The sequence below is a fragment of the Geotrypetes seraphini genome, chromosome 1 (genome assembly GCF_902459505.1).
Source record: "Geotrypetes seraphini chromosome 1, aGeoSer1.1, whole genome shotgun sequence".
In the NCBI taxonomy this organism is placed as follows: Eukaryota; Metazoa; Chordata; class Amphibia; order Gymnophiona; family Dermophiidae; genus Geotrypetes; species Geotrypetes seraphini.
In genome coordinates, this window is record NC_047084.1 from 87,868,888 (window position 1) to 87,881,220 (window position 12,333).

The 12,333-nt window shown below is 46.3% G+C and overlaps 1 protein-coding gene across 2 annotated transcripts in view; it reads left to right on the top strand.

Moving 5' to 3' along the window:
* CTIF (cap binding complex dependent translation initiation factor) overlaps positions 1 to 12,333 on the top strand; it is a 463,145-nt gene that overhangs the window by 39,188 nt on the left and 411,624 nt on the right. For both annotated transcript variants that reach the window (XM_033934740.1, XM_033934750.1), the window contains exon 4: positions 11,564 to 11,637. In XM_033934740.1, coding sequence (XP_033790631.1) covers positions 11,564 to 11,637 — 74 coding nt within the window. The remainder of the gene's footprint in view (positions 1 to 11,563; positions 11,638 to 12,333) is intronic.

The window sequence follows — 12,333 nt, forward strand, 5'->3', positions numbered from 1 at the left end:
CCGGTATGGAATACGGCGTTTCGAAGCACTGCATGAAGGTCTGGTCCAGTAATTTATGCAAGGGGAGCCGGAGCGACTCCGTTGGAGGGTTAGGTAAGTGCATGGTGTCCAGATACTCTTTGGAGTATCTGGAGCCCGTGTCAAGGGTCACGTCCAGATCATCCGCCATTTGTCGGAGGAATGATGAGAAGGACAATTGTTCCGCCAGCGTCGGTCTGTGGGACGGGCTGGAGGAGGATGAGGCCTCCAGGTCTGTGGACATCGGGGAGTGACAAGGAGAATCGGGTACCGGTGTCTCCTCGTACTCCGGGCCCCTCGGAGGGGACGCCTCTGTTGAGGAGTATCCCCTACGTTGCAGTTTTTTCTGCGGTGACACCTCCGAATGGCGTGAGGAGTGCCAGGATGAGTGTCTCGATCGGTGCCCGTCTCGGTGGCGGGACGGGGATCGGGATCGTCTGTGCATCGCATGGTCTCCCGAGGCCCCCAAGTGGATAGGGCTGGAAGCGGTGGATCGCAACTGGGTTTGCGATGCGGATTCTTGCGATGCTACCCAAGTCTGGTAAGGAGTGCGGAAGAACTCTTCCTGACTATGCCCAGGGCTTCGAGTATCGAGCGGGGGTCTGGTCCCATGTTGGCGCGGAGGCGTAATGGGTTCTAATGGCGGCATATCGGTAAGCGAGGTTTGCCGCGTGGGCATCGCCGCCCTCCCCCGTTCGTCCTCGTCGGTTGTCGAGGTCGAACGGTGTGGGGGAGGGGGAGGGGGCGGACCGCCCCTTTGGGTCGGTACCGGGAGGTCACCCTGTATGGCAGCGATGAGCCCGGGTCCGATGGTCTGCATGAGCTCAACGAATTGAGCTTCTAGCACGGACCGTAGCGAAGCCGATAGGGAGGGATCCGCACCGAAAGGGGGTCCTCCTGCACGGACATCGCGCTCCTTCGAGGTCGAGTGCTTCTGCTTAGCAGCTTTCGGCACTTTGATGACCATTGGTGGCACTGTGGAAGGAAGAGGTACCTGAACCGAGGAGACCGGGGCAGGCACCGACGTCGAGCTCGTGGATGGTGTCGGGGCGAGCGATGCCGGTTTCACCACACTCGATGCAGGGGTGGTCGATGCCGGTTTCGCCCGAACCGGGGAGGTATCAGATGAAGTGGAGGCTGTGGGATCCTTAGCTGCGTCCATCTTGAACATCGATTCCCACAATAGGCAACGCCGCTTGAAAGAGCGTGCCGTAAGGGTAGAGCAAGGCCCGCACGATTTCGGGATGTGGTCAGGGCCCAAACACTGCAAACAGCGCCAGTGAGGGTCCGTGAGTGAAATCGCGCGTTGGCACTTGCTGCACTTTTTAAACCCGGTGGTTGGCCGGGACATAGGCCGGAAAATCTCCGCCGCGAGGTCGAAGCCAGTGGGCCTGAGCCACGTGGCCGGCCCGTTCGACCCGCCGGAGGAAATAATCTTCTTTTTTTTTTTTTTTTTTTTTTTTTACGAAAATAAAAGAACTGTTAACTGTAATTAAAAGAAAGGCGAAAACGCGGACAAGGAAGGCAAATTTAACTGAATTCAGCTAGCGCATGATGAAGTTGAACTTCTCAGCTCCGCGGAAAAGAAAGAACTGAGGAGACACGCCCGGATCTCCGGGTAGGAAGGCACCGGCGCATGCGCGGTGCGGGCATCTAGAAACTTTAAGTTTCTACAAGCAACACGTGCTTGTGAGACGTCCGTACCGGGGCTCTGTCTGATGACATCACCCACTAGTGAGAATACCTGCCTGCTTGTCCTGGGATAAAGACCTTGTGGCCTACCCAGTCTGCCCAACCATGCTATCTAATATCCCTTCCTGTCCCGTAGAGATCCAATGTACTTGTCCCAAGCTTTCTTAAATTCAAATACTGTTTTCATCTGTACCATCTCCATCTCCATGTGTTCATCACCCTTTCTGTGAAACGTATTTTCTGAGGTTACTTCTGAGTCTGTCGCCTTCATCCTGTGCTCCCCCTTATTCCAGAGATTCCTTTTAATTGAAAGCAACATACCTACGTGGCATAAATGCACAGGAGGTATTTAAACGTTTCTATTGTATTCCCCCTCCTCCCGCCGTTCCTTCAAAGCATACTCCATATGCTTTATGATAAAGACCACTGACCATTTTAGTAGCTGCCTCTGGATCTACTCCAACCTGTTTATATCTTTTGAGGGTGTAGTCTCCAAAATTGTACACAGTATTCTAAATGAGGTCTTATAAGGGGTATCATCACCTCCATTTTCGTACTGGCCATTTCTCTCCCTATGCATCCAAGCATCCTTCTAGCTTTTGCAATCACCTTTTCTACCTGTTTGATGTACCTCAATTGCATGTAAATGTCTCTCGTTCATATTCATTGTAGATATGCCCCATGGATTAGGTTGTAGATATGCCCCATGGATTAGTAGAGAATGGCTGTCCTAGATCCTTGCTCTTAACTCCTAGTTTTTGAGGGCCATCAATAGACCAGGTTTTCAGGGTATCCTTTAATATGCATGAGAGTGATTTGCATGACTTCTGTCATCATTGTGTGCACGTTTGTTTTATGGATATTGCTTAGGATATCCTGAACACCTGACCCTTGGGACTAGGAGTGAAGACCAAAGCCCTAGATCAGGGCTGTCAAAGTCCCTCCTCAAGGGCCGCAATCCAGTTGGGTTTTCAGGATTTTCCCAATGAATATGCATGAGATCTATTAGCATACAATGAAAGTAGTGCATGCAAATAGATCTCATGCATATTCATTGGGGAAATCCTGAAAACCCGACTGGATTGCAGCCCTCAAGGAGGGATTTTGACACCCCTGTCCTAGATGGTTGGGTTTCTATAGGTAATTCTGAGGTCTGAATGTGTGTGTGTGTGGAGTGTGTGGTACAGTGGTTAGAGCTACAGCCCCAGCACCCTGGGGTTGTGGGTTCAAATCCTGTACTGCTCCTTGTGACCCTAGGCAACTCACTTAATCTCCCAGTGCCCAAAGTACATTAGATAGAATGTGAGCCCACTAGGACAGACGGGGAAAAATGCTTGAGTACCTGAATAATTTGTAATCCGCATAGAGTTGTATGATATGTGGAAAATAAATAAATTAAAATAATGATGGTAATGGGTGATTTATGTAACATGGTGAATAAGTTGCTGTCCTATCACTAGTGCAGGTTTTTGTATTTTTGCCCTATCATTTCTCTATTCCCACTTGTTGAATCCTCCTCATCTTCTTCCTTACCCCTAACAATGTTGAGAGCTTAGGGGAGGATAAATGGTTTTTGCTATTCAGAATTATTAAAATTTTATATCATGTGGGTTGTACAAGGGGCATTCAATAATTTATCTACTTGAGTGTGAAAGAAAGAAGCAAGTGTGCTGAAACAAGTCTGTGCATGTTGTGGCATGTCTCAAGGTTACTCATGCACAGTTGCGGCTCAGTGTGAGTCTAACATTCCAAGAGACAGGATGTCAGGGGAGTTGTTCAAATCAAGTAAGAAACTGCTAGATTTTGGAGCACCGTTCAGTGATAAAATTTCTCACGAAAGAAGGGAAAAAGCCAAAGTAGATCCATGAGCGCATGACTGCAGTTTATGGTGAGTCTTTCCCATCATCCTACAAAATAAAATTTTGGAGCAAGCAGTTTAAATGGGGTAGAGAGTCCATTGAAGATGACCCTCACACTGGATGGCCTGTGGAAGCAACTTCCACAGAAATGTGCAAGAAAGTCGAGATTTAATTTTGACTTAAGGTTTCCTGAATAGCTGGAGAAATGGACATCTTGGCAGGTAGTTTGGAAAATAATTCATGAAAAGTTAGGCACGTCTAAGATTAGTGCAAGATGGGTTTCAAGAATGCTGACACCATGTCAGAAAGCCATGAGGCTCCAGTGCTGTCAGGAGGACTTGGAGATGCTCCATGAAGACCAAGTGAATTTTTTTCATCGTGTGGTGACTGGAGATGAAACTTGGGTCTATCACAGAGATCCTGAGTCCAAAATGAAGTCAATACAGTGGAAGCACAAATCATCCCTCACCCCAAAAAAGTTCAAGACAGAAAAATCTGCAGGCACAATCATAGCAACTGTCTTTTGGGATGATGAAGGACTTTTGCTTCCGGAGTTCATGCCGCACAAGACAACCACAACCGTGGAGAGTTACGCCAACACAATGATCGCTTTGCGGGAATCAATCAAGGAGAAAAAAACGAGGAAAACTCTCACAGTGGGTGTTCTACTTCGGTGCACATGTTGCAACAATTACAGGTTGCCATCTGAGAATGTGGGTTTCAGCAGCTGAATCATCCAGCCTGCAGTCCTGACCTGGCTCCCTTGGATTATTTCCTGTTCCGAGTTTTGAAAAAACTCTCTCCGTGGACAGCAGTTTTCAAGTGATGATGTAAAAGGAAGCTGTGATATCCTGGTTTGAAGGCCCAACAGAAGAATTATTTTCAAAGGGGTTAAAGTCATTGCAGGAAAAGTAGTTGAAGTGTATGGAGCTATAGGGGATTTTTTTGGAAACTTTTCGTTTCTACAGAGGTAGATAAATTATTAAACATCCCTCATATGCTTGACTTTTATTTGTAAAATTGGAACCAAAATACCTTTCTTGTGGTTTAGTGATTCATGCTTCTTAATCCACCACTAGTAAGGTAGCTAAAGTTCAGTCAGATGTATGAACGAAGGTTTATACAGCTTTTTATCAGTTAAGGCTGTTACGGTGTTTGTTCCTTTTATGAAAAGCCAGATCTTGTGCGTGCCTTACTAATCTCCAGGCTTGTCTATTCTATCTCTATATATTGACCTGCTGCCAAAACAAATAGCTCTAAGAAGGTTAAAGTTAGCATAAGATATTGCTTCCTCCAGCCAGGCAAAGTTCTTTGAAGGGATTTCATCGGTGCTAGATTAAGACAGGCTGCCCGTGGTTCAAGGCACTTGACGTAAAGATGATTAGTTTATAAAGCCCTAAAGAGCTATGGCCATCTTATTGAAAAATTAACTAACATAAGAAGTGCCTCTGCTGGGTCAGACCAGAGGTCCATCGTGTCCAGCAGTCTGCTTGCGCGGCGGCCCAACAGGTCCAGGACCTGTGTAGTAGTCCTCTATCCTGTGTAGTACCCTTCTATCCCCCTTTCCTTCAGAAAATTGTCCAATCCCTTCTTGAACCCTAATACCGTACTCTGTCCTATCACGCCCTCTGGAAGCACATTCCAGGTGTCCACCACCCGTTGGGTGAAGAAAAACTTCCTAGCATTGGTTTTGAATCTGTTCCCTTTCAACTTTTCGGAATGACCTCTTGTTCTTGTAGTTTTCGAGAGTTTGAAGAATCTCTCCCTCTTCACTTTCTCTGTGCCCTTCATGATCTTATAGGTCTCAATCATGTCCCCTCTAATTCTCCTCTTCTCCAGGGAAAAGAACCCCAGTTTCTCCAGTCTCTCAGTGTATGAAAGGTTTTCCATACCCTTTATCAAACGTGTCGCTCTCCTCTGAACCCTCTTGAGTATCGCCATATCCTTCTTAAGGTACGGCGACCAATATCTGATGCAGTACTCCAGATGCGGACGCACCATCGCCCGATACAACGGCAGGATAACTTCTTTCGTTCTGGTTGTAATACCCTTCTTGATTGTACCTAGCATTCTATTCGCTCTCTTGGCGGCTGCTGCGCACTGTGCCGATGGCTTCATTGTCTTGTCCACTATTACCCCCAAGTCCCTTTCTTGGATACTGTAACTCAATAGTATCCCTCCCATCGTATAGCTGTACCTCGGGTTTTTGCTTCCTACATGCAAAACTTTACATTTCTCTACATTGAACTTCATCTGCCATCTGTGTCCCTTCTTGGGCTTGCTAATGACTTGCTCTCTATTGTGCTCTTTTTGGGGTAGTTCTACAGGCTATTATATATATGTAGGGCATATTTTGGAGCGGAGGAACAGCCTGATGGTTAGAGCAATGGGCTGGGAATCGGAAGTCTATATATGGCACCCAGAAAACTCAGCATGGGAAAAAACCCCCCCCCGCTTAGCGATGGGACCCGTGATTAAATGTAGGCATGACCAACTGAAATCCGGTGTAAACCCCTGTGCCTTACTTAGGCACGGATCGGGTGTATTCTATAATAGTGCGTGTAAATTTTCAAAATACCCATGACAGACCTCCCCCTTTCAATGGCCATGCCTCCTTTTAGTTCTGTGTTCTAGAATTTATGCACACCTTTTTATAGAATAAATCTAGAAAGATGTGTGTGTAAATTCTAATTAGTGCCAATAATTGCTGGTTGGTGGCCAATTATTGGTGCTGATTGATTGAGCCAATTAGCTTGTGTGTGCAACTCAAAGTGCTATATGTAGATTCCAGGGGAAAATGGCTTCTATAAAATTGCACAGGTATGTACATGTGGAGGCAAGCATGTGTTTTTACATGAACCACATGCTAGTATTCCTGATGGCACAATTTTTGGAGACATAAGGAACAGAAAGTTGCACCTACCTTGGAGCATGAGTATTTGTGCTCTGCTGATAGTTGTTCTAGAGCCTGTTTTTACAAAGGTACATGCACATAGAAACATGACGGCAGATAAAGGTCAAATGGCCCATCCAGTCTCCCCCTCCGCAGTAACCATTATCTCTTCCTCTCTCTAAGAGATCCCATGTGCCTATCCCAGGCCCTTTGGAATTCAGACACAGTCTCTGTCTCCACCACCTCTTCCGGGAGACTGTTTCACACATCTACCACCCTTTCTGTAAAAAAGTATTTCCTTAGATTACTCCGGAGCCTATCACCTCTTAACTTCATCCTATGCCCTCTCTCTCAATTCAGAGTTTCCTTTCAAATGAAAGAGACTCGACTCATGCATTTATATTATGTAAGAATTTAAATGTCTCTTATCATATCTCCCCTCTCCCGCCTTTCCTCCAAAGTATAGAGATTGAGATCTTTAAATATGTCTCCATATGCCTTATCACGAAGATCACACACCATTTTATTAGCCTTCCTCTGGACCGACTCCATCCTTTTTATATCTTTTTGAAGGTGCTGCCTCCAGAATTGTACACAATATTCTAAATGAGGTCTCACCAAAGTCTTTTACAGAGGCATCAATACCTCCTTTTTCCTACTGGCCATACCTCTCCCTGTGCAATCTAGCATCCTTTTAGCTTTCGCCGTCACCTTTTCAACCTCTTTGACCACCTTAAGATCATCACATACAATCACACCCAAGTCTCACTCTTCCATTGAGCACATAAGTTCTTCACCTCTTAAACTGTACAGTTCCCTCTGGATTTTGAAGTCCAAATGCATGCCCTTGCATTTCTTAGCTGCCAAATTTCAGACCATTCTTGAAGCTTTGCCAGGTCTTTCTTCATGTTATTCGCATGATCTTTCTTCATGTTATTCATACCATCAGTGTTGAACAGCATGTGAAAGTAAACTAGACTATATGGACTTTTTAGCATGTCATGACAGAGACAGGGCTGGATTAACATTATATTTGGCCCTAGGCAAACATTTGTGGGCCTCCTTACCCCTGCCATATTTCACCTCTCCTGAAGTAGCAAGGAAAAGTTCAGAGGAAACTATGGATATGTTAGTAGTATTAGTTTGTGAGTGATCATAGGGACTATGCAAGCACATGCTTTGACTAGAGAAGTTTAATAGTGGTCCAGTGCTGTGGTGAGCCTAACCAGGACAGGAATGATCCCTACCTACCCCAAGGTGAGGTGTCGGTTGCTGTCCTGGCTGTCATCTGGCTGTAGAATCACAGCGCACCCCTTTCTTCCTTTCCTCCCTTCCTCCCTGATATAGAATCACCACACGCCCCCTCCCTCCCTCGCTCGGAGAAGCAGCGTAGAACTCCCCCTGGGCCTACTTTAATCGCTGATGGTCCAGCGTGGTGAGTCGGGTCAGAAGGGATCCTCTTATTCTCCTGCCCACTCAGTCTTGCTGAAAAAATAGCTGTCATGAGTTCCCATGGCAATTCATGAGACTTGAAGCAGTGTTGTGAATTGCCATGGCAGCCATTTCTTCAGTGAGACTGCATGGGCATGAGAGTTAAGAGGATTACTCCTGCCCCAACTCACCCTGCTGGACCACCAGCGATTAAGGTAGGCCCGGGGGAGTCCTACACTGCTTCTCCAAGGGAAGGAGGAAGGGGGCCCAAGAAGGCAAATAAAATGCTAGGAATTATTAGAAAAGGGATGGTTAAGAAGACTGAGTGTTATAATGCCTCTGTATCGCTCAATGGTGCGACCTCGCCTTGAGTATTGCATTCAGTTTAGAGAGTTGCGCGGGGACAGAAATCCCACCCGTCCCCGCCAAAGTCCCACCCGTCCCCGTGAGGAATCCCCTCCGTCCCCACCCGTCCCCGTGAGGAATCCCCTCCGTCCCCACCCGTCCCCGCGAGGAATCCCCTCCGTCCCCGCCCGTCCCTATAAACTTCAGAAATAGTTATTTCATTTAATTATGCTACTGAATTAAAGGCTCTGGTAGAAACCCATTTACAAATAAGCAAAAAGACTTTATTAATTTGAAAATATTAATTGGGAAGAATACATACTTTGTAAACGGGTTTCTACCAGAGCCTCTAATGTTTATAAATTTTTATCAACACAACTAATATACTACTTTATCCTGAAGCAAAAAAAAAAAAAAAAAAGAAATAGAATTCTTTTCCTACCTTTGTTGCCTGGTTTCTGCTTTCCTCATGTTCTCATTCAATTCCTTCCATCCACTGTCTCTCTTCCTTCTGCATCTTCCATTTGCTCTGTTACTGTGCCTCTCCCTTTCTTCCCCCTTCCAAATTGGTCTGGCACCCATCTTCTTCTCTCCGCTCCCCCCATAGTCTGGCATCTGTCTTCTTCCCTGCCAGCGTCTTCTCCCTACTCTCTCTTCCTCATTTCCTTTCAATGTCCTTCTCCCCCATGTCCTTTCAGCGTCCTTCTCCCTCTCTGTCTTCCCCATGGCCTTTCAGCGTCCTTCTCCACCCCTTTGTCTTCCCCATGTGCTTTCAGCATCCTTCTCCCCCCTCTGTCTTCCACAAGTGCTTTCAGAGTCCTTCTCCCCCCCGCCCTTCCCATGGCCTTTCAGCGTCCTTCTCCACCCCTTTGTATTCTCCCATGTGCTTTCAGCGTCCTTCTCCCTCCTCTGTCTTCAAGTGCTTTCAGAGTCCTCCCCCCCTCCTGTCTTCACCATGGCCTTTCAGCGTCCTTCTCCCCCCCTCCTTCTCTACCGCCCCGGGTGCAGCACAGCCGGCCAGGTCCCCTTACTTTTGTGGCACTTCCCCGACCGACCGACAACAGCCCCGGTCCGACAAACCTCCCTGCCCTTAACCGCGAATCTAAATTACCTTCTTACAGCTGCTGTAAGAAGGTAATTTAGATTCGCGGCTACAGGGCAGGGAGGATTGTCGGACCCGGGCTGTTATCGGTCGGTCGGGGAAGTGCCACAAAAGTAAGGGGACCTGGCCGGCTGTGCTGCACCCGGGGCGGGGCGGACCGCCCCCTCCCTTGGTAGCCACTCAAACCGCGAGGCTACTCTCTTTCTCCTTACCTGCCCTGCCTGCAGCACAGAGCCGAACGGAAGTCTTCCCGACGTCAGCGCTGACGTCGGAGGGAGGGAGGGCTTTGTTTAAGCTTTGTTTAAGCCCTCCCTCCCCTCCGACGTCAGCGCTGACGTCGGGAAGACTTCCGTTCGGCTCTGTGCTGCAAGCAGAGAAGGTAGGGAGAAGAAGAGCCGTGCGACTGAGTACATCCAGCCCCGCAGGAGCCCCGCGACCCTAGGGGGCGTCCCCACGGGATCCCCGCGACCCTAGGGGGCGTCCCCACGGGATCCCCGCGACCCTAGGGACGTCCCCACGGGATCCCCGTAAACCGAAGGGGGAACCCAGGGGATGCCCGCGGGTCCCGCAGGATTCCCGTCGTCCCCGTTCCCGTGCAGCTCTCTAATTCAGTTCTGTCTCCTTATCTCAATACAGATATAGCGGCACTAGAAAAAGTTAAAAGAAGAAGCAACCAAGATGATAGAGGGGATGGAACTCTTCTCGTATGAGGAAAGACTAAAGAGGTTATGGCTCTTCAGCTTGGAAAAGAGATGGCTGAAGGGAGATATGATTGAAGGCTACAAAATCTTGAGTGGTGTAGAAGTAGATCAATTTTTTTACTGCATCAAGATTTACAAAGAATAGGGGACATTCGATGAAGTTGCAGAGTAATATTTTTAAAACCAATAGGAAGGAATAATTTTTCACTCAGAGAATAGTTAAGCTCTGGAATGCGTTGCCAAAGAATGTGGTAAGAGCAGTTAATGTAGCTGACTTTAAGAAAAGTTTGGACAGATTCCTGGAAGAAAAGTCCATAGTCTGCTGTTGAGACAGACATGGGACAGTAGCATGGAATGCTGCTACTATTTGGGATTTTGACAGGTACTTGTGACACGGATTGGCCTCCGTGAAGACGAGATACTGGGCTAGATGGACCATTGGTCTGACCCAGTAAGGCTATTCTTATGTTCTTATTATTCTACAGTAGGAAGGGAAGGAAGGGGTGCATGATGATTCTACAGCCGGGACAGGACCCGACACTTCTCCTTGGGAGAGGGAGGGATCACTCCCATTCTGGCTTGGCTCACCAAACCACTGTACCACCGAGACCCACATTTTTGGACCAGTTTTTTTTTTTCCAATAATCTTGGTTTATATTCGAGTATATATGGTATGTCCTCACTGGTGGCTTCCACATAACTTTGTTTTCAACAGAGACATAAAAAGATATTTTTTCTTTCTTAGAAAACCCCCATCCTTCTTGCCAGCACTGGTTGCCATGGGAAAGGAAAATTGATACATTGCCTGTCAGTCTTCTCTAGTGACACATGTATGTTGTCATTAAAAAGCTGGCAGGAAAAATTCATAAATCAATGATTAATTAACACGTTAATTTCAGCATTAATCACAACACATTAATCAAGTTAATCACGATTAATGTGCAGCTCTAGAAATTTCTAGCAGCTCTGTGCAATTGTGCATTTTTAAAAAAATGTTTTTAAATAAACCGTGCACAGAACACATTTGCACGCATATCATGTACAGTAACTCCTGAATTTTCTAAGAGCCTTTTTATACAAGAAAAAGTTCCTACAAATCATCTTGGACTGTTTCCCACTCTTTGCCAGTAGGGGTTTTCTTGGTCAGTGATCTCATAAGTCTATTGTTCCAGGGTAAGCCACAAATTCTGCTTCAAATCCTTGAGTCGTTTAAAGATGGGCTTTCTTAGCATAAAGGGTGTTCACCTGCAACACCTGCTCTTTACATGCTTTTGAAATTACATTCAGAACATTGGGCAACTTTATGGGGTCCTTTTACTAAGGCACACTAGCCGTTTTAGCACGCATTAAATGCTAATGCATCTTTTAGCGAACGCTAAAATGACTAGCTCGCCTTAGTAAAAGGACCCCTATATTTCTAAACTTTTTTTTTTTTTTAATCTGCTGAGGTATTTAATTTTTACATTTAATTTTCTTTTTTAAAAACTTAATGGGGTTTTTTGTTTTTTTTCTCTCTTTCTAGAATGGCAATCAGGATGACTCCCTTGATGTGCTAGGGACAGATATTTGGGAAGCCAGCAACTTGGAGTCAATCAGGTAAGCTCACATAATGGCATATTTAAAAAAATACTTGCTCTTAAATAATCTTGCTGGTACAAGCTGCTGTTTGGAAAAGCAGGACCCTGCCTCCTAACATTTGTTAGATTTTATTGAATTGTAATCATATAGGGGTCCTTTTACTAAGGCGCTCTAATCGATTTAGTGCGCGCTAAATGCTAAGGTGCCCTTTATATTCTATACGCTAAATCGGTTAGCGCGCCTTAGTAAAATGACCCCATAGATAATCATCTACAGGTATTACTACTATTAAATTATTTCTATAGCACTACCAGACTAACACAGTGCTGTACAGAATCACAAAGAAGAAGAAAACAGTCCCTGCTCGAAAGAGCTTACAATCTAAACAGGCAAGACAGACAAACAGGATGTCATGGATATAGTTAAGGGGAACGGTTAATCCTTGGGCTGGGGTGGAGGGCAGCGAGAAGTACAGGACAATCAAGCCATTGTGACATCACTGATGAGGTTGGCTCTTATTGGTGGAATGAGGCATTATGACATCACAGTCTCAGCTCTGCTTCACAAAGACTGAAACCCTTCACACTACTACTATTTCTATAGTGCTACCAGATGCACGCAGCGCTGCACAGAGTCACAAAGGGTAAGAAAACAGTCCCTGCTCGAAAGAGCTTACAATGTAAACAGGCAAGACAGACAAACAGGGTGTCATGC